The sequence below is a fragment of the Tetrahymena thermophila genome (assembly GCF_000189635.1).
Source record: "Tetrahymena thermophila SB210 genomic scaffold scf_8254592, whole genome shotgun sequence".
Classification (NCBI taxonomy): domain Eukaryota; phylum Ciliophora; class Oligohymenophorea; order Hymenostomatida; family Tetrahymenidae; genus Tetrahymena; species Tetrahymena thermophila.
Window position 1 is genome coordinate 377,634 of NW_002476363.1, and position 24,848 is coordinate 402,481.

The 24,848-nt window shown below is 23.9% G+C and overlaps 3 protein-coding genes across 3 annotated transcripts; 1 reads left to right on the plus strand and 2 right to left on the minus strand. All coding sequences in view use genetic code 6, as the record gives it.

Moving 5' to 3' along the window:
* Positions 1-1,526: 1,526 nt before the first annotated feature.
* TTHERM_00583460 (UvrD/REP helicase amine-terminal domain protein) lies at positions 1,527-11,765 on the plus strand (the record flags this gene model as incomplete). Its single annotated transcript, XM_001018986.2, has 13 exons — positions 1,527-1,827; positions 1,935-2,170; positions 2,228-2,825; positions 3,134-4,079; positions 4,130-4,308; positions 4,368-4,786; positions 4,880-7,623; positions 7,718-8,619; positions 8,714-9,315; positions 9,539-10,145; positions 10,206-10,324; positions 10,386-10,809; positions 10,870-11,765. The coding sequence occupies 13 exons, from the start codon at positions 1,527-1,529 to the stop codon at positions 11,763-11,765; spliced, it is 8,973 nt and encodes a 2,990-aa protein (XP_001018986.2).
* Positions 11,766-12,370: 605 nt separating this feature from the next.
* TTHERM_00583470 (ATPase, histidine kinase-, DNA gyrase B) lies at positions 12,371-17,784 on the minus strand (the record flags this gene model as incomplete). Its single annotated transcript, XM_001018987.2, has 7 exons — positions 12,371-14,110; positions 14,389-15,075; positions 15,136-15,431; positions 15,572-15,723; positions 15,805-16,247; positions 16,315-17,101; positions 17,297-17,784. 7 exons carry the CDS (start codon positions 17,782-17,784, stop codon positions 12,371-12,373), a joined length of 4,593 nt encoding a protein of 1,530 aa, XP_001018987.2.
* Positions 17,785-19,037: 1,253 nt separating this feature from the next.
* Positions 19,038-24,330, minus strand: TTHERM_00583480 (two component regulator propeller family protein; the record flags this gene model as incomplete). Its single annotated transcript, XM_001018988.2, has 4 exons — positions 19,038-19,094; positions 19,240-19,484; positions 19,644-20,851; positions 20,903-24,330. 4 exons carry the CDS (start codon positions 24,328-24,330, stop codon positions 19,038-19,040), a joined length of 4,938 nt encoding a protein of 1,645 aa, XP_001018988.2.
* Between the last annotated feature and the right edge of the window lie 518 nt (positions 24,331-24,848).

Here is a 24,848-nt window from a genome sequence, read left to right on the forward strand (position 1 = left end):
TTTTGTTTTAAGCTATATATAAATTTAATCCCTATATAAATTATTATAATATCTTTAAAAAAATATTTTGATTTCAAAATATAAAAATATAGAATATGAGATTAAAATTATTTAATAATAATTATAAAAATATTAATTTCATATTTACTATAAATTAATGCTTCTTTTTCTTCTTTTCGAAGTAGAATTCATCCATTCATAAATGTATAAAAGGTTCTTATAGTATGAAATTAAGATTTATTTATTTGAATGCATTGATTAATATTTAAAAATGTAAAAACAATTAATAAGAAAAAAAATAAATAGTGGTGAAATTTAAAAAAATTAATTCTAAATACTTTATTAATCATATATTGATTTGTAATCAATTTTTTAATTGAGTTTATTTTAGATTTTTTACATACATATGTTAAGAATTAAGTAACTTTTGATTAATATTTAATTCAAATAAATTTAATATTAAGGGATTAATAGCCATTTAAAGTTTTACCTATTAAAGAATTTTATTCATTTAAATATATATTGAAAATAAATGAAAATATATAATATATCAAGTTACTTTATTTTAAATGCCTGTATGTAGAATATTTTATATTATCCATAATGGATGGAATAAATAGATTAGTAAAAGTTTATATAAAAAAACATAAATTATTAATTATCGCTAAAGATAATGAAATAATTTTTATATTAATAATAGTTTTTTTCATGAAGTAAATAAAATCTCTTCACCTTACTTCATTTTTATTTTATTACATTTATTTATATTTAAAATTGGAACTTAGATATTAATTGATATTTTCTAGTTTTTATTAATATTTTACAAACTATCTTTACATTAAATAGTTATCTAAATAACTATTAAATTAATTAGCCTTTCAATCATTTATTTTTTTGGTTTAATATAGACATTTTAAATGATATTTTTAATGGACATCTACTTGATTGATAGCCAAAATAAATACTAAGTAATTCAGTTAGTTATTCATTTATTATAAAATAATAATTTATCCTATTATTGAACTGAAAAATAATAATTTTTGTAATAGATTTTGTTGAATAAAAAAAAAAAAAAATTAAATCAGATACATATTTTTTGAGTCTTGTTATCAATAAATGAAAAAATAAAAAATAATATTAATTAAACAAGAAAGAAAGAAAGAGTTATATTTGTTTTTATTACTTTTTAAATATTTTTTGATTTTCTCTCTACTCATTTAATATTGAATTGTTACGTAGAAGCTATAGAAACTTTTTCTTCAAAAGCTTGATCAAAATAGTATCCAAAATCATTATCCAGAAGAATTAAAATTTATTATATATCAATAAAGATTTCTGATAACTAATTCTTTCTGGTTTAATTAATAATAATAAAATTGGGAAATACATAAAGTGGCTAGACAGACAATAAAAAAAAAGCTTAATTGAAATCATAATTAAATCTTAAGAGCAATAATACGAATAATTGCAGATACATTTATTATATACTTCCTCTAAAATAAAACAGCTTAGAAAGTAGAAGCACAATGGATCCATATACTTATTTACCTGAAATCACTTCAACTTTAGAAGAAAACATTCAAAAAATACACTTTTTATGCACAAAATTACCCTATAGAGGTGTTAATTGGACTTATTATCATAATATCAACAGTATCATTGTTGAATGGATGAGATAATAGACAATAAGATTCGAATAACAAGAATAAAGTGGTGAATTTTATCAAAAATATAAAGATTTATATTTATTAGGAAGAAAATCAGTTGAAGCTGAATTGAGATACTAAAATCTATTACACAAATCTATTTTTAAATGCAATTACACTGGTAATTCATGCGTTTTTCACTTTTCATGATACAATTATTTTTTATTGTTTCATTTTTTACATAAAAAAACTTAAATATTTATTTTACTTTTGTGTATTTTGATAAAGATAATTTTGTTAATGAGTTCAGCAAAAATAGCATCCAAAAGTAAAAAGTCATATTCTCCTATATGAATTATATTGCTTAAGGTTATTTCAGATAAATCAAAGACATATTTGATATTTTTGAAGTTCCACACAAGGGATAGGAGTTAGAGAAAATGTTTTGTGTAAAAGTAATGCATAATAAATACTTGGTATTTTTGGTAACAGTTTAAACAATTCCAGTTCACAGCAATCATAGAGTATGTTATATATTTTATCAAGCATAGTATTAATTTTTTTACTTGTTTTTTAAATAGAAATTAGCCAAAATGAACTTTACTTAAGTTATAGTCTTTTTAGATATCTTAACTCCAGCATAAGCTGATTAGTTAAAAAACAAAGCACATCCTAAAGTTTATACCAAAGTACTTCAAAACTATGTCTCTGAACCTGGCTACATGATAAATCATAAAATGCTAAATCCTTATACCTGCTCTGAAAAGAATTTATTTATTTATGATAATGGTAGATACATTTATAATTATCCACCTTAATCTTAAGATCCTGCTTTACATTCTAACAATCCTTTCTATGAAAGCGTTCTCAGTTATTTGCCTAACAATTTTTATCAACACAAATTTTAAGATAGCGATTAAGAAACCTATTACTATGATGCTAGAAAATAGAGATGGGTCCTTTAAGATTAAAATTTCTTAAGAGATTTGTAATCAATGAGAGATTACTAACAATAAGTTTCTAATCATGTTATTTCTCAATGTTTGAACTTTGGCTCTGCTTAAAAACTGGTTAATGTTCTCTAGAAAATCCCTAACTTCAAAGTTAAATTAAGTAGTGAACAATCTCATATTATCAGTTGTAGTGGAAATGTTGTTTGCATAGGTAGGTCAGGAACAGGTAAACAAACTTATTTAGATATTTAAATTCATAAATTTTTTATTTAAAAATATTTAATTTATTTTTTTGATTAAAATATTTAAGAAATTTAACATTTTTTTAAATTCTAAAATAAAATTAAAATTTTTAATATCCTTTTTCAAATAATTTCAACATTTTTTCATTAAATTTAATATTTTTTACTTAAAATTACAATTTATTTTATGATTAAGTTTAAAATAATAACTTTGAATACTTCTTTATTTTTTGAGCGATTTTTATTAGAAATAAATTATGTAATTTTTCTTAAAAATTATTTAATCGAATAGGTAAAACAACAAGTGCTGTGCTTAGAATGTTTGCTTTAGAAATGCTTTTTAAGTACAGATTGCACGTTTATCATAATAGACATATGAAATTAGCAAGTTAAACTAGATTTAACCCAAAAGATTTGGATAAAATGGTTGGTCTAAGATGCATTTTCGTAACAGCTTCTCCAGTTCTCACAAATGAAATTAAAAGATACTATGATAGATTAACTAAATAATTGAAAGAAGAACTCATCAAAAGGGATGAAAAATTACATGCAGAGTAGCTTGAAAAGTTAATTCAATAAAAAAAAGATTAATAGAATGATGAAAAATAAGATAAAACCGAGTCAAATGAAGCAGATAAAGAGCTTGATGCGGAAAAGGAAGAAATAGAAATTCTAATGGAGAAGCAATTCGAAAATCTCTAATTAAACAAAGAAATTAGCACTGATGGTGCTGCATAAAACGATGCAGAGGATGCTCAATAAGAAATAAAAGAGGAAAAAATTACTTTCGAGGATGATGATGCTGAAAAATTAGAAAAAGAGATGGACAAATATGAAAATTTATCAAATATGTCTCCTCAAGATTTCCCTGCTTTTATGACTGTTAGAAATTTGATCATGCTCATAGACGCATCACTCTCCTATCCTTTCTTTAAGAGAAACAAAGAGGGTAAAATAAAAGGATAAACTGCCTAAAATACTTGGCACAATGAGCAAAAAGGTACTCTTTATATCAACAATTTCCACAAACACCAAATAAATGAATCCAACCTCAAAGACGCAGATTAAATTATGGAGAAAATGAACATAGGATTAGAAGATGATGATGAGGAAGAAGAAATTTAAAATATTGATAATTTAAATGAATACCAAATCAATCAGTAATATTAACAAACTATAAGACAATAGCAAAAAAAAATTAATCAGATAGCAGCCTCAAAAGCTAAATAAGTTTCAAAGTAATTTTATTAAAATAAAATTAAATTTATTTAAAAATATTTTTTTATAGGGCTAAGAAAATGGCTTATGAAATTGATTTTGAGTATTTCAAGAGATTCTTCTGGAAGAGAATATAGAATAAAGTTATAGGCTTTAAGTCATTAGATGTTCATTTTGTATGGACAGAAATATACTCAATAATAAAAGGATCATCCCAATCTTGCTTTTACTGGTCTGGTGTATCTTATGGTATTATTAAAAAAGTTACTTTGTTTAATTATTAAGGTGTTTTTTTTTAATTCAAATAGGATTATCAAAATATATCTATACTCAATAGTAGACTCGTTTAAAAAGTCATGAAATCGATAAATTATATGAAATCTATCAAGAGTATGAAAGATGGAAAGATTAAGAAGGTAGCTACGATTTCATGGATATTGTAAACTATGTAATTAGATCCATAAATTATGGTTTTAATAAAAATATTTAATATCTTCACTATATCATGGTTGACGAAGTTTAAGATCTTCCAATGAATATTCTTTATCTTTTGAAAAAAATGACAACAAATGGTATTTTTTATTCAGGAGACACAGCTTAAACAATCGCTTAAGGTGTTGGTTTCCGCTATGGTAGTCTTAAATCTCTTTTTGATAATAAATCTGTTGGCTAATACTATACTGATTCTAAATCAATAACAGATGATGTTACTATCTAACAGCTCACAGTAATTTTATTATTTTAATTTACTTAATTTAATTTTTATTTATTTATTTATTTATTTATTTATTTATTTATTTATTTATTTATTAATTCTTAGGTAAACTTCAGATCTCATAATAAAATCCTGTATTTGGCTAACTCTGTAATTGATTTACTTGAATTCTTCTTCCCTGAGACAATCGATAGATTGAAAAAGGAAAAATCCAGTATTGATGGACCTAAGCCTATAATTTTAGGTGAGAGTGATCCAGACCTACTCTTTTGCATTCTTACAGGAGATTCTAGCTTCAAGAGTGAAAGACATTCTTCAAATTAAGGTGCTATGGGAAGAAATCCTATTGAGTTTGGGTGCAGCTAGGTAGTTATTGTTAGAAATTAAGAAAGTAAGAAGAATTTACCTCCCATGCTAGCCCATGCACTTTGCTTGACTATTTATGAAGCTAAGGGTTTGGAATTCGATGATGTTATTCTTTATAATTTCTTTTAAGACTCAACCATGCAACCTTAGAAATGGAACCTACTCAGATATGTTTCTTACTTAAATTAATTTATGACCAAAGAGAAATTTAATGAAATGATTGAAGAGTAAGAAATAGAAAGACTCCACAGAATTCACTATATTTAACTTTTGAGAACTGAAATTATTGAATAAGATTGGAAAGATAAGTAAGCTATGAATAAACTTCAATACATTATGGATAATGAAAAAAGATTATCCTAATTGAAAATATTAAATGATCGTGCTGTGTAAAGAGAATAGAAAATGGAAGAATTGTAATAACAAGAACAAGCTTTACAGAGTGATGCTGTATATGGCACTCCCGTCAAAGGAGAAGAAAACTTAATCAAAGTTGTTAAATTGAATTTGAATTAGGAGGAGTTTAAGAAAAATAATATTTCTTAGAAAGATTTTTCTCAACTTTGCTTAGAGTTAAAGTAGCTTTATGTTGCAATTACACGTCCTAAGAATCGTGTTATTATTTATGATGAAAATGCAGATGCAAGACAAATCATTCAAGAGTATTGGGAAAATCTAGGATGTGTTGAAGTTATTACATCTGAAGTTCTATCTGGTATGGTTGATTAAAAGAACGTTCAAGAAAGTGGTATTAATATCAAAGATGCTCTCTTGCGTAAAAGTGACTCAAACTAATGGAAGTAATAAGGTTTGAGAATGATGAAAATGCGCTATTTCTAACAAGCTATGCTTTGCTTTGAAAAGGCCGGATGCTAAGAATATATGGAGCAAGCTAAAATTTTCCATTTAGCTGACCATGCCAAGGAAATGTTAGAAGAAGCACAACGTGAATATATTTTCTTGGACTAAGGTATTATGGAATATTCCTCCATGAGCAAGACTGAGAAAGATACAAAGAAAGCTTAAATTAACTTGTAAATGAAAATAGCAAGAAAAGAATTTACTTAAGTTGGTGAGATATTCTACAATCGTGAATAGTATAAACAAGCAGCTAAATGCTTTTTCAGTGCTTTAAATTATTAAAGAGCAGCAGATTGTTATATTAAAATTGGTAATATCAGATCAGCTGCAGAGTGTTATTATATAATTTAAGATTATGTAAGAGCCAGTGAATTATTTTTAGAAGGCAAAGAGTACGTTAAAGCCATAGAATGCAATGATCTTCTAGAAAATTGGGGCAAAATTCTTGAAATTATTAATCTTGCTAAAGGTAGTATGACTTTAAAAACAAGAGAATTGTACATTAAGAAATATGCTCCATTAGCACTTGAAGAGCTAGTTTCAAATATTGGGTTATCTAAAATTGAAGTTACTACCAAATAATAACAAAAACAAAAGAAAATCTTAGAATTAATTGTCTAAGAATAAATTAACGAAGAAGAGGAAGATGAAGAAAATGCCACACTAGAACAATCTTAATAAAAAAATAAAGAAAATGAAAGTGAAGAAGAAGAAGAAATTGAAGATGAAAAATCAGGCTAACAAAAAGAATAAGCTGATCAATAAAAAGAAACAAAATCTATACTTGATGACTTAAACAAGCAAGAAGAAGAAGAAGATAAGGATGATGAAGAAGACGAAGATGAACATGATTCCGTTGATAAAATAGATCTTGATGATATTAGCTAAGATGAAAGTGTTGAAAAAATAAATAAAACCAAGCAAACTTAAAAGAGTGCAGCAGATAATAATAAATCTGTTAGCAACGCTGATTTCTCAGTGATAGATAAAACACAAGGCTAGATGTAAGATGTTTCTGTTATTGAGAAAAGTGTTAAATAAAGCAGACATGATAATACTTCTTTCATAGATAATATATCTTTTAACGATAGTTCTAAGGATGAAGATGCAAATGAAGATCTTAATTTAAGCAGTCTTACTTTAGATTTCATAAAATCTAAGAACCAGTTAAGCGATTTTGAACATTTAAGTGAATTTGATCCTGAAGACGAGTGGCTTAAGATGGAAACTGGTTCAATTGCTGAAGTAATTTAAAAGAGTAGAGACAGTGGTATCTTTTCTTGTAGTGAGTTTTCATCTTTAAATATTGCAGATATGATGTCTACCAAAGCTCAAATGATCAAGACAAGTGCTGATATCTTTATTTAAGACGAAATCATGTAATAGGTCATAAAGTACATGTCAATGTTTAGCGATAATTTCAAAACAGAGATATTAAAAATAAAATCTAAAGATGCCCTTCTCACTTCAAGAAATGAGTAACATGATGATACTCTCACTGAGTATGGAGCCAATGAACTTTTAATCGATCTGGACAATATAGACATTAACTTCCTCTACCTTATCTTAGACACTCTTGAGTACTATAACATTTTCAGACTTGCTATTTTCGTTTGCAATAGGTATTTTTAAAAATTAAATTCATTAAAAAATATTATATATAAATACAATTCTTATAATTAATTAAGTAATTCAAATATTTAAATAAATAAAAAGATATAAGCTTAGTAAGAAAGTAGGAAGATATTTAATTTCTATTGCCCATAAATTCTCCTTTTTAGCTCATGAAGACGCATCCCTTGACTTTACACTCCTTAATCTTACTCCAGAGAAACAAAAGAAAATTGAAAAGGCTATAATTGCAAATATTGCCATTCACAATTTGTTTGAGGTCATAAATCCAGAGTTTATTAGATTAAAAGAAGCTGATGAGGTACCTAATGAAAATAATTCTCTTGGTATTGAAGTTTATAGAGGTTTCCTTTCTTTGGGATACTGGAAAAAGATACTTTTCATAATGGATTACAAGAGATCTTTAGAGTTGGCTTATTTCTTCAGCGACTTCAATAGTTATAAGACTATTTTCTTGAATTTCAACAAGAAATATAAGAATAAGGCTGCTTGCATTTCTTCTATTAAAAACGGAGAACCAGACTTCTAATGCTTGCCCTTCGATATTCCTAAGACAGCCGAAGAAATCGAATTTGCTATAGTAGTATTAGAACATGTAATTACCTTCTAAAATTCAAAATAAAAATTATCTAAATCTACTACCCATAATCTTTCATTCTCTTCAAGAAGCTAAATGATGAATGCAGAAGGGTAGTATGAAAAAATCCCTTAATTCCCAAGTTATTTCACCTACAACGCTATTTTCTGGAAATATATTAATCACAAAGTTAGCAAAGGATTTGCTAAATAAAACAATGAAGATAGCTAATTCTTTAAATATGTTGGTCAATGTGCAAAGAATGCTCTTGAAATTTTAGATAAAAAAGATAATTTTGAATCTGACTTAATTAACTTAAGAATATTTGATGTTTTTAGCTTTTTGAGCAATCTCTTTTTCTAATTACAATTCTAAGACAAGCTATTTTAAATTTTAATCTAACATTTAGGTATTGATTTTATTAGTTTTTTTTTCATGAAAAATAAATAATTTCTTCAAATAAATATTTAGATTTTATTTATTTATTTTATTAATTAACATAGATCTTGATGACTTTTAGAACTTCGTATTGATCATTAACAGAATATTGAAAATGTTTAGTAACATAAATACAGAATAAAGAAAAAGCTATTTAATTCTGAGAGCTCTTGTTTCTCCTTTAAAAGTCAGACTTAACATGAATACCACTGACTTACTCTCTGCTTTTGGTTAAACAAAAGTTAATATTCACAAGAGCAGTAGGTTAATTGCTTACTTCTTGCAAAAAAAAAATGAAGCTGCTGCTAAATTAAAAGTAGAGAACGTGATAATTAAAATAATGCAATTTGAAGAATTCTGCTTGAAAAAACGTGGCAAAATTCTTAAATAATATGAAAAAGAATATAGACAATATAGAAATGAAACCAATTAATTACAGGCCTAAATAACAGCATTGTTAAATAAGGGAGATAAAAGATCAATTTAAGAGGCTTCTTATCTTGTAAACAATGTTGAAGAAAAAGAGAACTTAATGAACTATGTTAAACAAATAGAATTTTTGGAAAAAAAATAAAAGAATAAATATTATTTCTTGGATTTGGACTGTGAATTTATTGCTGCTCCAATTTAAGACGTTTTACAATTCTTTTAAGAAAATTTATATAAGGTAAACAAGCTTTTTTTAAAGATTTTTCAAATTAATTTCTTTATTAAATAACTTCATCATTTAATTATCATTTTTTTACATCAATTAATTTTGATAGCAAAATTCTATTAAAAAAATTATGATTAATTAAAAAATAAATACTAAATATTAAAGGAATTTGATTAATTTTTTCTTTTTAAATAATTTATTTCAACAACATCTTTTATTAATTAATACAAATTAGCTCACAATTCCTTTAGTTCATAGAAAGATTTCTACTTCTATTAAGTTGTCTGGAACTAAGAATTATACAATTGAGCGCCTCTTCTTAATTTCAGCTTACAATATTGCTTTCAGTTAAATTCTTAAAGAAACAGATCAAATAATGAAAAGTACTGAAGGGTATGACTTATTAAGCAAAACCAAGGGTTATGTGCCTCCCGAATATAAAAAATACAAAAAGAGTAACCCTCTATATAAGTTCTTTAAGTTAGAATACTTGAAATAGATAGAAGAATAAAATGAAGAAGAAGAAGATGAAGATATCTAGCAATATATGGAATATGAAGGAATTAAAAAGAAATCCAAGAAAATAAACTATCCTCTATTGAAAAAGTGTAAACGTTAACTCTCTCAATGCTTATAAAACATATACCAAGGTTACTGGGAAGTTTCAATTAGTCCTTATGTAAGAAATGTACTTTTACAAATTGTATTAAAAACTATCAACAGTTATGAGTTCAGCTCTCCCTTTGACTTTAAAAGTATTCAAAAATATGCTTAATTCTTGAATATTGTTAATCATACCTCATACCTGAATAATTTTAAAGTGTCTTAAAACTTAAGAATAGGTAAATAATTACCAAATACAGTCTTTAATATTAAGATTTTTTTATTTTTAAATAAAACAGATGCCAAGTTAATAATAGAAAACGTTTACAACCACAGAAATGGACTTATTCAAAAATATATCAATAACACTCTCAGCATCTTAGACAAGCACTTTGATCAGCTTGAATTTTAAGAAAAAGTAAGAATTTAATGAAATTATATATTTATATTTATTTATTTCTTCATAAATTTATTAAAAGATGCACTAATTAGAATATTGTGCAATATGGGCTACTCTATCTTACTTAGCCTCTAAGGGTGATACCTTCAACTTTTATTTGAATTAGAATTTCTTGAAGTTACTTCCTCCTTTGAAGTTCACTGAGTTCACAACTGACTAAAAGGATGATAACGTAATCAGTGTCCCTGCTCGTTTCGCCTTAGAAGTTTCAATATAACCTATTAAATCTTTAGACACAATTGTTGAGATATTCTAATTTATTGCAGATATTTTCACCAAATAAGGCACTTAAATCGTTTAGAGAAAGGCTGTTTTCTAAAGATTACTTTAATTAATTTTTATAGTTCTCTTCAACTTAAAGAAAATCAACAACGATTTAGCTTAAGAAATATTAACTTTAATTGATTTATTAGATCAAGAAGAGTAGCTACAAAAAATCATAGGTAAATATTTTAACTTTAATAATATTTTTATTTTTAATTAATATAACATATTTAATATAGATAAGATTGATTTCTGGGAGGATTTAATTTAATGCTAAAATGAAAAAGAAATTGAAGAAATTATTCCTCTTATGATTTCTGAAAATTTATTTGAGTTTGAAGAGTCTTATGAAAAGGCAGATATAGTCTAAGAAATATAAATAGAAAACATTATTAGCAAATCTATTACTGAAGAAGTTAGGCAAAAAATTACAAATTAATAGATTCTACATGACTAAATTTAACACTCGAAAAAGATAACTGCTTCCAGAATTATTTTGAATAACTATAACTACAATAAATAAGAAATGTGGAAAGCTTAATCTAGACTTTGCAAAAATTAAACTTAACTTTTAATTTTATCTCGTTTCAACAATAAGCACATGTTGCCAACAGAGTCTTTAATAAGTGCAAATTTAAAGAATTCACAAATATTCAACTTCTTTGAAGAAAACGATAATATTGTTTCTGATATCATTTGCAACATGACTTCAAATTCAGTATTTGATCCTCTTGATTATCATTACTTATTGCTCCTACTTGATTAAGCAGATAGAAGACAAGGAGAATATGAAAAACATCTTCTAAGCTTAGTTAAAGAAAATGATTAATCTAAAAACTAGTTTATCAATAAATTAGTCTAAGAAATTCAAAAGAAAAAGGAAGAGCTCCTTAATTGGGCAACATAATAATTCTCCAAAGAAAACTAAGATCCTCAAGTTTTCTTCCTACAAAACAAAATGAGTATTGCCATAAAATGGGCTAAAATGGGTTATATCAATGATGCTAAGAAACTTGTGACAGATATAAATGATGACTTTAAGCTAAAAGAAGCCCAATCTTTAAAGCTCAACATGAATAACTAACCCCCTAAAATTGGAAATAAATTCAAAAAAAATAAATAAGCTAAAAAATGAAATAAAAAAATATTATTGTTTCTTTTTATCTATTGGTTTTTTACCAGCTATTATAAATATATATTAATAGAATTTTGAATTTAATTTTTATTAATTTTATTTTTCTCTTTAATAAAAACAAAATTTATTTTCTTTAATAAAAAATATACTTTCTAAAAAAGTAATCGATCGATCGATTGATTTATATAAGATATTTATTTAGAATGTTTATAAAATATATGATCATCATAAAATATTATTTATTCTTATTTATTTAAATATAATTACCCAAAAAGTTAAAGTTATTATTTAGAGATTAAAGAAATTTTTCATATTTTAATTGAAGTAAAGTTAGCAAAATAATCTTTCAAATCTTATAAAAATAAAGTCAAAAATATCTAAAAAAATATGTAGAAAGAAAATCATCTCTCTTTTCTTTCTTTGTATTTAATAAATGAAAAAAAAAATGAATTTTACTTAAAAGAATTAAGCTTTACAAACATAAATATTTAAATTATGCTTTTTTAAAAATATTAACTAACTATTTTTAGATTTAACTTACTTAGAAAATCTTTTCAAAATCAAAATATTTTTAATTAATTAAATAATATGATTTTCAGAAGAATTCATAAAAATTTATTTTTCCAGTTCAAAATTAAAGATTCTAATCCATTTTTTAGAATTGGTTTATTTATAAAATCTTTCATTCCTGATTACATTGCTGCGTCTACATCTTCTTAACCTACATAAGCAGTGCAAGCGATAATAATTGGTTGATACTAAACAGGTAAAGCTACTTATTCATAAAATTAATTTATTTCAACAGCTGTTTCATAGCCATTTTTCATTGGCATTTCTATATCCATAAATATAATTTTGGGAGCTTTACAGCAGCTTTTTTAGTAAAGAGACTGTACCTCCTCAATTGCTGAAAAACCATCAGATAAGCATTAAAAAGTAAAAAAATACTAGCCTAGAATTTTAGAGAGAGCATAGGTATTAAATTAATTATCATCAACAATCATAAACTATGGACATCCACATTTTCTTTATATCTAGTTTAATTCTTTGATAAGATTTATAGTCTGTTAAGGATCAAGATTAGATTCTATGTTATTAAAATTCTGTGAGGCCTCTTAAATATATTAAAGTTCTTTATTTGTATTAATTTATTCTTCGTAGTTATCAAAAACCTATGAGGATATCTTTTACTGAGATAACTATGCGTCTAAAAATCTACTAAGACCTACATAAGAAGTAAAGCCTTCTTACTCTTTAGCAGATCTATCTAATTTATCCATCGTCCCAGTGTTAGCTGTTTTTACTTTTGTGTACAAGTTGCTAAAATAATTCCTAGAATTTCTTTCTAATGAATTTAATTCAGAATATTGATGAGGGAGTCCCTCTTCTTCTTCATTTTAAAAGCTATGAATTCTGTCAGTTTTTTCAAAAATATCACTAGAGCTTCTGAAATTAAATGCTCTATTATCAAAATTTTGGATTTTTATTGGAGATTATTTATTTTTTTAATTTTTTAAATTTTAATTCGATTTTTATAATTTCTATTTACTGTAATTATTTTAATTGAAAAAATGTTCTTGGTTTTCCAAATGAGATTGACCAATATTTTTGAAGTCAAATTCCAAGCTCTAAGGTTTATTTATTTCAATTTATTTATTTTTTTCTTCCATTTCTTCAAATCTTTGATAGTAATTTCTGATCTTCAAATTAGAATTAATTTTTATTTCTTTTTTGTTATCATCCTCATACTCAATTATTACTGAAGAATCTATTATGTTTTAGTTTTTCTTATTATTTTAAATTTAAATTATCTACTCTTCCTGAATTTCTTCAATTTTACTGATGTTATTAGTAAAACTACTATTCTTATTGATATCATTTCTCATGTATTATTTTGAATTATCGCTCAAGAAACTATTGCTATTTTCATTTAATGTGTAAACAAAATCAATTTATGGAGTAATCCTCTATTTACTCTACCTATTTATTGCTAAATCTTCAATCTAAGCCTATTAATTGAAGTTACTTTTAACAGAATAGGAATATTGTTTTTAACTATAAATTTGATTATCTTCGTTCTAAAATTATTTTTCTGAAAATTTTTCTAAGATTGTATTATTATTAAGAGTGTTTTAAGTATTATCCTCTTTTTGATTTTGTTAATTTATAGACATATCTTAAATTAAAATACTAAAGGTAGATCCATGTCCATAATCTGATTCTACTTTTATCCCTCCATCATCCTCTCCATTTTTAACTAAACCTTTAGCAATAGAGTTTGATATTGTCAAACCTAGACCACATCCTTGTCTATTTAAATGCTGATCTTTTTAATTATAATTTACCTAAATATTTTACAAATAGAACATTTTATTTATTTAATAATGATAATTAATTTAAATAAATTTTAAAATATTTCAATTATTTCTTGATAAAAAATGACTTTTGTATTTAAAATAAAGCATTAAATATTTCATAGAAATCAATAAGCTGTTTTAAAATTATATAATTGCTTGTTTTTATTTGAACATTAAGAAATTCTATATGGAGTTATTTCGAAAACCTAGCTAAAAACTTTTGTAATTAATCAAAAAAATAACATAAATTCAAAAATTAAACTTACTTTTCCACAAAAATCAAAGATTGTGTCTAGATTCTCTTTTGTTATTCCAATTCCAGTATCTTTGACATAAACCTTTAACAAACCTTTTTTGTTATCAAATAGTGTAATTCCTATTTCTATGTATCCTTTCTTGGTAAATTTAAGTGAGTTAGACAGAAAATTTAACAGTATTTAACGTATTCTATTTGGGTCTGAGCTAATCATTTCTGGGACCTATTTACCAATACTAATTATAATTTCTATATTTTTCAGCTTAGCTTGCATACTGATCAATTTTTTGCAGTCATTAAATAAGTTAGTAACATTAAAATCATAAAAGGAATACTTAAACTTTCCACTATCCATTTAAACATAATCAAGTAAATCATTAATTTAATTGAGTAAAAGTTTATTCGAAAATAAAGCTGGATTCAGATATTCTTCTATTAATTCAGGGTTGATTTATTCAACATTTTCTCTGATAACTTCGAGCATAGATATAGAACAATTTAGAGGAGTCCTCAGTTCATGGGATAAACTTGCAAAAATTCTCATCTTATCTTTTTAAGTATCCTAGACTTTTTTTTAATACAAATCTTTCCATAAATCTTAAACTATAATCAAAACTAACGGGTCTTTTTTTTCGTTAGAAACTAAGGCATCAACTTATAAAAATTCTAAAATCAAATCTTAGTCCTGAAATTAAACCTTGTTAATATTTAAAAAAATTATTTTAATAATCAAAAAAATATTTTTTCTGTCATTTACTTGCATTTTAGCCTTCGTATCTGTTTGCTAAAAGTAATTTAAGTCATTTTCATTTTAATTTTTTACACACTTAGAAAAGGAAGTTTACTTTTGATAGTTTTAATCTACTTTTTAATTATCATTAATATTGAGCTTAGAGTTGTTTTTAGAACATTTTTCTTAATCAGTAAACTTTTGACTTGATTGATCTTTTTTGACTTAAGAGTCTTATTCAAGCATATTTTCGATTATTCTTTTAACATCTGTTTTTTTATAAGTAATTTATCCCTATTGCTCGTTATTTGCTGTTTAGCTTTCTTTTTTAATAAAATAAATTTATTAAATAGTCAATAAATTTTTATAAGCAAGTTTTATATTTTATTAAAATTAATTTCTTTTGTTTGATAAAATAAATAATTAATTTAATTTAATATCTTTAATTTATAAATAAATTTACTTTTAAATTTAACCTTGAGCTTGAAATTTTATTGTTTTATTTAATTTCTATCAGTCTAAATTTTTGAATCTAATAAAGTTTTGTTAAGTAAATTGATTGATTTAGTTGACTATTGCATAAATTTGCTATTCCTTTATAACTATTAACTAATACTAATATCATTTTTTATATTATTAATTTTTTTATTTATTTAGAACATTTAATTTTATTATTTTTTTTGTTCTTCATTTTACAGTTTTTCAAGTTTATTAACTTTTTAAGATTCATTCATATTCAAATTAATATTATTTGTTGGATTTAAGGCTTGTTATTGCTTTTAGAGTATTTTATTTGACTTTAAACTACCTTGCAGATTATATTTCTTTCTTTGAAATGAATTATTCCTTTAATAAGAACTATAATTCATTGAAAGTCCATAAGAATTTTACTTTTTATAAGAATTAATGGAATTTTGCATTATTTCAGGCATATTTTACACTTTTTAAAATTTTGATTCTTTCATTTCAAAATTCATGTTTTTAGTTGACTCATCGATAGTTCCTTCAAAATAATCAGTTTGTTAGTTGAACTTTTCAGGTTAAATACCAAATCCTTTGTATGAAATTATATCACTTTGCTCACTTTAACCAAAATTTGCACTTTATAATGTATTTTGTTTGTTCATTTGAGATTTTCCCTAAATATAAAATAATTTTTTACAATTTTAAAATTCAACAATTAATTAAATAAATTTTAAAAATTACTTTTCCTTAATAAATTGAGCTTTCTCTTCTTATTGACTTTTTAACTTTATTGGATACCTTTAAAGAATGAAAAGAATACAACGAATATTCTCTTTTCCTATTTTAACTTAGTGACCTCAACCTTCCATGATGCGAATCTTCATCTTAATTTCCAAATTAGCTAATATTTAACAAGTTTTTATTTTAAGAATTAAATGACGCTAGATTGGTAATATTTATTTATTATGATGGCTCTTTTAGCAGTCTTTAGGATTCTCTATTCAATCTACTTGAATCTGACATTTTAACTTCTATATTTTAATTAATAATGCTAAAATCATTTTATTTACTCTTATAACTTTCTAGGCCTTCTTATTAGTCATAATTTTAAGCTATCAATGCATTGTTTTCATCTCTTTACAATTTATCATTAACTAAATGAATTTTTTAACTCAAAATTTCACTTTTATTTTAACTATTAATTTATATTTGTAAATCTTTTTATTCAATACCCTTTTAAGTCTATTAAATTTAATCCTATTTTATAGATTATTAACTTTACTTATTATTATCTTTATCTTTAGCTTAAGAATTATTTTATTAATCTTAAGTTTTTATATTTTTAGAACTAGGCTTATTCGTTATTGCTTATTCATACTTTACTTTCTAGTTTCCTAAGTTTAGTAATATTTAAAGAACTTCAGTCTTTTTATTAGATTTCAATATTTTTTTGAGAGTAGGGTTAGCATAAAGAAGCTTTTATTCTTTATTAATTACAGCTAAACCTTCAGGTATAATTCCCAAAATACTTTTATACAAATTAAGGAGAAAGCCTTGGTGTTAATTAGTTTATTATTGTTAGATTATACTTTTTGTTTGAAGGGAATTATTCACTTGAAAATTAAAAAATGTGATAGAGAATAAATAATAAAATATATTAAAAATCAAATTTATAGTATTAAAATTAAATATTATTTGCTATCTTACAAAGATGTATGTTTACATTAACACAATCCAAGAAAAAGCGATTTTTAGTTGCTATATTTTTTATAAAACTGCTATCAGATAGACCTAAAGGAAAAGAGTAGCATTAATGGCTTAATAATAATTATCTTATATTTTTATTAGAAACTCAAATATTGATACACAAATAGTAGCAAAATTTCCAGCGGAAATAATTAAAATGAGCTATAACTTTAGGCGTCCATTAATCTTTAGCTTACTTAAATTAAATTCTCTATTTTAGTCATTTTTTCCATACTTTTGTAAAAGTTAGTGGAAGATTAAAGAAAATATATTAGAAAGCATAATTATACTACCCAAGACATATTCTTATTAATTTAAAGATAATAATCCAACAAAAAAAACGATGCAAACCATAAGAAAACTATTAATCTTCTTCAAATATTCAGCGCATTTTTATTGCTTAAGATTCTACTAAATATTTTTGTTTTAAAATTAATTGTCTAAAATTTCGCTCTTTGTTAGCATATATATATATATTCTTTCTTCACTGAAATTTCTACTTGTATTTTTATTTATTCAAATATATGTCCTAAAAACAGGTTTATATATTAAATTATAAATAATCATAAAAAAACTCAATATAAACCTGTAATTAATTCAAATGCTCTTTTGCAATCTTAGTTCTACTAATTTTATTTGGACTCTACCCTAAGCGTCCTTCCTTCCCCAGTTTTTTATATTTAAGATTTTTACTAAAATAAATTGTAAATATTAAGACAGTAACAAAAATCTATAATACCATTTATTACTTTTTGCATTTTATACACGAAATTCCTAATACATAACAAGCTTCTAGTAATTATTAATTCTATAAAACTCTTTTTATATCAATCATTCGAATATTAATTATTGTATATTTTTAGTGAAGTATAAAAAAATTTACTGATTTATATAATAAACAAATTTTAATTAAAGATTTAACATTAAATAAAATTATTTTATTTACAAAATACTGTAAAATTAAACAATATATTTAAGTATGGTAATTTTTTAAAATTTGTTATTATAATTATACAATGAATACAAAAGGATTTTATTTAATTTAATTTACAAATCTGAGGATAGTTTTTAAAACAAATGAAAAATTTTAAAAATATGAAACACAATATATACCATAAATATTTTTGATGAAGATATTTTAAATTTGTTAATTGATTTTATAAAATTAAATATAGGAATCAGGAGTATCAAATTAAGAAATGTTGGATATTTTTTAATAACTAACAAATGACTGCTCTAATACAGATTTCAATTGGTAATAATTTGAAGCACTGCTTTTTATGATATCATGCTTGATAATACTTCAAATGCAGGAAAAAATTACTCTTTTTTATATTTTTTATATAATTTTTTAAATAAACACTTAATTCATAAAAAAAATTTTAAACTTAATTAAATTCATTATTTCTATTTTTATCTAAAAAAGGGATTTAAAATCGATTATGTATTATTTAATTCTATGTTAATTTTGTTTTCACTAAATATTATTTTATTTTATTCAATCTAATTAAAATCTAATGATTAAAATGAATCTTAACCTCTTTAAATAATATACTTAAGTTGTTTAATTAATTATTTTTATTTGATTTTATTTTAGCTTTTTATTTATTTTTTCATTTTTTAAGTGGGTTTAATTTAGTTTGAAAATTGAATTTATTTATTTGTTTTACTCTTAGGAGTTAACATGCTTTATTGCTAATATAATCTTTAGAATTAATTCACCAAAATATAAGCATCTTAATGAGGCTAATTTATACTTTTTTAAATCTAGGGATCTATAGGATTAGTAAAAATAGATTCTTTTTACTTGAATGAATTATCAACAATTTTTAATTTCTGTAGTTAAAATATTTATTATTTTTATGGATTTTCGTTTTGCATTATTTTGCTTTTTTTGCTATTAAAGAAAAAGTAATCTACTAAATTAGTAAGTAAAGAATTCTTGACTTGCTTAATAGGAGTTTCTCTTGTAATTTCTGTCTAATTTTAAGCTTAAAACAAAGGAATATTTTGTTGAGCGATTGGCCCTTAAGACTATTCATGAAGAATTTTAAGATTAAATTACATTATTATATAGTTTTTAACATTATAAATCCTAATCAATATTTCTTCATGATCTGAACAAGTAGGGATTCCTTCTAGAATTATAAGTCCACTCTTGCAATCTAATTAAATCCAGTTAGGTAAATATTAATATTTAGAAATAGGTAATCTTTCATACTCTAAGTTAAGCATTTTTTGAAAGAAATTAAATTTACTTTATTTTTTCAATTAAAATGCTTCAACAGAAAATATTTGATGTTAATGAATAAAAATTGACTCACCTTTTGATTTATTAATCACTCTTTTATTTAAGTTGTTATTTAATAATCCTAGAGACTCAAATATAAGGGCTTATTTAAGGAGAACTGGGCTAATACCATGCTACCAAATTTCGTCAAACGGTTAGTCCACGCTATGATATAAATCAAGATTGCTCAAGCAGTTCAAGATACTACTTTCATTTACACTAACATTTGAAAACGGTATTAACATTCCATGACAGTCTAACTCATTTGTTGGCTCAATTTGAACGAAAGCTTTGTACCAATCATTTTCTGTTACATTCATATATTTTTATGAGTATTCCTTTAAGTAAGAGTAAACAATACTCGTTCTTATATCTAATTAAAGAAGATAATCTACCACCTTAGCATTTAAGCAATAATTAAATCTGCTATGATTGTTGTAATATTCTTTTGTAAAATCAGCTATTCTCAAGTAATTTCCTTAGTACTTTATTTTTAAGTCATTCTAAATCATTTTAGAAAATAATTTATCAGCACTTATCTTGATGTTAAATAATTTAATTTGATTATAATATTGTAAATTATGGGTTAAACTTGTTGATGAAAGGAGATTATTTACTATTTGTGGATGAGAGTAGCACAGCTTAAATATTTAATCTTAATCATAAAAATTATTTATTTTAGCCTCTTATATACTCTTCTTTACAAATTAAATTCTTTTTTTTTCATGTTCACTTAGGTTTTCTTTTTCTTTACTTATACTTAAAGTATTTCTTGAAAAAAGCAGAGTTAAATTTTTAAAATATTATTTTTGCACTTTTTAGTTTGTATTTATTTTATTTTTTCTTAATTTCTTCTTCTTTTTTATAGTTTTATTTATGGAAATATATTTAATTTAATTATTATTACTACCTTTAAGCATTTAAGAAATTTAGAGAAGGCAAAGAGAAGCATCATTTTATTTCTTAAAACCTATTTATGTAGAATTTAACTATATTTATGAACTAAAAAAAGCATTACTGCTAGAAAAAGCAGGTCTAAAACTAAAACTCTCTGGATCAATCTATTCAAAAGAAGCAATATCACCTTAATTTCCAAAGTAATTTTTTTGTATTTATATTGTCTTCTTTTTGAATCTATTTTTGCTCTGAAATTCTTTCAAAAAAGCCTACGCTACAATCAGTTCGTTTTCTATTAAAGTAATCTTTTTTCTGAATATCTTATTGATTTGCGCTAACTCTTAGCTGTATAATGTTTTATTTTTAAACATTATATTTATAAAATAACTTTTATACCTATAAATTCCTAAAATAAATGCAACTGGTCCAATATATTTTAGCAATAAATTTAATAAGTAGGTTAAAGAAATATTATAAATTTTTATGTAAAAGTCTGATGATAATTAGTTATAACCATTTGAAACAACTAATCTAAGGCGTATTATTTCAAAGAGATTAGATGCTTATGGAGTACCTGTCATTCTCAGATTTTATTCATCAAACTTCAAAAAATATTCTGGGAGAATAGATGAATAATTATTATTTTAATATATTAATAATGAGTAAGAAAGAGGGATTCCATCAGGATCTATGAAGGTATTGTGATCAAATTAAATAAAAAATGTGGATTCTATAGCAAATGTGCTATCACTAGATATTTTTTCAATTTAAGACTGTAATTCTTTTAACTATTTAATATTTTATTTTTATTTAAGAAAACTTAAATCGCTCACATTAAATTTACCATTAATATTAGAATTTATACCATCTTAAATAAGTAAATTAACTTAATACTGATTATTAATATTATCATTATTTTAGCAATCAATTATATGATATAGAATATTGCCTCTTAAAATATTATTAATACTCTCTACAGATGATTAAATATTCAAAGTGGTATTTTAGTCATCACGATAAGAAATAACATTCGGATACTCTTTTTATACAAAAATTAAAGATGAAGCAGCGCTGAATGAAAACTAAATGCTCACATAGGTAGATATTGAATGGACTTGGAAGGAATTATTTTTTTAATCTAAAATATAATTTAGAGAGCTCTAAACTTTAAATTAAATAGGACTATAATCTATAGTATTTTATAGAATATTTCTTGCCATTCTTAATACTTGAATTTACTAATTAGGGTCAGTTAAATCATTTCCGAAATCATTAAAATTAAGTGTGACTTCTGGATTATACAAATCCGTTACTAAATCTTAGCTATTAATGAAACCACATGTTTTTAAATACTAGTAAATTTTACAACTAAGGCTAGGAGATACAACAAAAGATGTTGAATTTAAAATAAAAGAGGAATTATTCAAATAAAACTGGGTTTGGACCAGCAGAGTAATAATAGAATTACTTGAAAAACTAACAGCTTCTTTAGGGATAATTATTTCTAAATAAAGTTTGTTTATTTAATTAATCCAACTAGGTATAGCTTGCTTTTGTTCGTTTTAATATATAAATATATTATTTATTAATTAATTTGGTTATTGGTATAGTGGGATTAATCTAAGTTCATATGTCTATCCAACCAGCAAGAAATCTTCTTAGCTTAAAACTACCCTTCCTTTAGAATTTTAGTCAAACTATTTAATTGAGAACTCATGATGAATAAGAATGTCACTGTCAAGAGGAAAATATCTGATACCTTATGAATTCAATATAAGTAAGTATTACATGTTGGGGTCGACGCAAGTAGATTAGGAATTTTATTAACCTATCTAATATGAAGATATTAGAATTGGATTGCTTTTATCTTTTAAATTAACGAGAGATAGCATTCCTGCATCCATAGTTGATATTATCCCAAAATTTTCATCACTCAATAAAGTAATATCATTAACCCATCCTTATAATTTAAGATTACTTAGTATTACAACTTTAGGAAGAGCTGAAGTATCAAATATAAGTAATCCATTAAATCCGTCTAAGCAATACATCATATCATATAACTTAGAAGCTATGACAGTTTCTGCAGCTTTGGTTTTTAAAACTTAAATAATAAATGGATTTTATTTATCCTTAGCATTTATAATCCATATCCCTATGTTTCTAGCAGTAGCAAATATATAATTTGTATCTCTAGTAAATTCTGCTCCATAACAATTACTATACATGTCTTAGATAGTTAAAAGAGAAAGCACTTCAAACTTTTCAATGTCTACAATCATCACTCCAACTGAATAAGCTATTACCATATATCTATTATCTTAGCTTATTTTTAAGGATTCAGCAAACTAAACATTATTGTATTGTAAAGACTATATGTATTGCAAAGGGGCAGATGAATTAGTCGAACTTGGAATTTAATATTTCAAAATAATGTTTGATTCATCAGTTATAGGAATGTATAAAAAATCTTCATTTTTATCAATACATACTGTTTCAATATAAGGTGTAGAAGTGATAATGTCTTTTGCGTATGGAAGGGTGTCTATCTGTTATAAATAAATATCTCCTTTTAATTGGTTGTTTTTAATAATTTAAAATCTCTAAATCATATCTATATCAAAAGCAGCAAACAAAGCATTTGACTTTTGTAATATTTAGCATCTCCATTTGTAAAGCGGAGGTCCATCAAACAAACTTTTTGACTTATGAGAATTATACATATTTGGTGTATTATTTGTGAAAGATAACTTAGTTTATTGGTATTGATATAAACCATTAGAATTAGAGTAATAAAGAGCTTATCCTTTATTAGAAATAAGTAAATAATAAGCTTGGCCTTAAGCAAAGAGCTAATAATACCAAATAGGATTTGAAATGTTTGAAATGTCATAAATTAAAATACCCTAAGATCTTACACCTAAGTAAAGATATTTTTGATCACTTGAAATTGCCATACAATAAGTAGTTGGACTTAAATTGACACTTCCTAATCCAAATTGAGTAGGTTTAATATTTTTAATAGTCTGTGTATTATTTTAATATAAAGGAGATAAATCTGCAAAATAGAGACCTTACCATGGATCGATGTAGTAGATAAAATTTTTGAGAATGATGAGCTAGACAATCCAATAGTCACATTAAATACTAGTTAAATAGGCTAGATTGGAAATTTCTACAGTATCATCAATATTGAAATTCTTTTCTATTTAAAATATAGCTATGTCTTTTAATGATAAACTAGAAAACATAAATCTCTCATCTTGAGTTACTTATGCAGATAAAAAATTGAATTCATCGAATAAAAGCTTATTTTTTTAAGATATATTCCCTTTTCCAAGATATTAAAAGATTATCACTATCCCATCTTAACTTAAAAAAAGAATATAATTTGTGATAGAAAGGTATACCATGCTAATCATTTTAAGATCTAAACTTAAGGTCTACCTTTCAACAAGAAATTAATCTTTATTTATGTCTTACTGAATTTAATAGACTGATGCATAGGTGATCATTGCTGCTAATAAATACTATTAATTATCAAATATCATAATTGACTGAACTTATTCAGTAGTTCTTATAATTTTCATCTTATTTTTACTCTCATCAAAAAGCGCTATATAATTTTCTTGAGTGATAAATAAGATTAATTATGAATCTTCTACTATAAGCATTTGAGTTGGTACAACAGTTTAATTTTGATTAATAGTTATTACTTGTTTAGGTAGAGCTTAAAATATAGTTTATTAAGATTAAATTAACTCCTATGCGTTTACAAAGAATATAATATTGCATAAGATAGCAGTTATTTAAAAATAAGACATGTTTTTTTTAATATTTGATTAAATATAATTGAAAGTACTTTATGGATATGAGTGAGTTATTTAATGTTTTTTTAGCTAATTTTTGTTTCAAACTGTTATTCTAAATATTATTTATTTCTTGAATTATATTTTTTCTATATTGATTTATCTTCAATTCATCGTAATTATTAAATTGAAAATAACTAACAATAATTTAAGATACATTTACTCAATAACTTGCTATAACATAAATGTTATTCAATAATTCATTGCCATCGAAAATTTTATTTTTATATGAAAAGTATATGATACATATCTTAAATAACAAATATCATAAAATTAGCTTTAAAAAATCCAAACTGATATAAATAAATTCATAAACGAATCATATATTTATTTTAATTTTTAAATGAAATTTTATCAAGTTAAGTTCCTGCTTGAGCATTCATTTTGTGCACAAAATTTTTTTTAATTGTTTTGAATGCACATACTGTGACATTTTGATCTTTAATGAATGAGTAGGACTATTTTTTCTTATA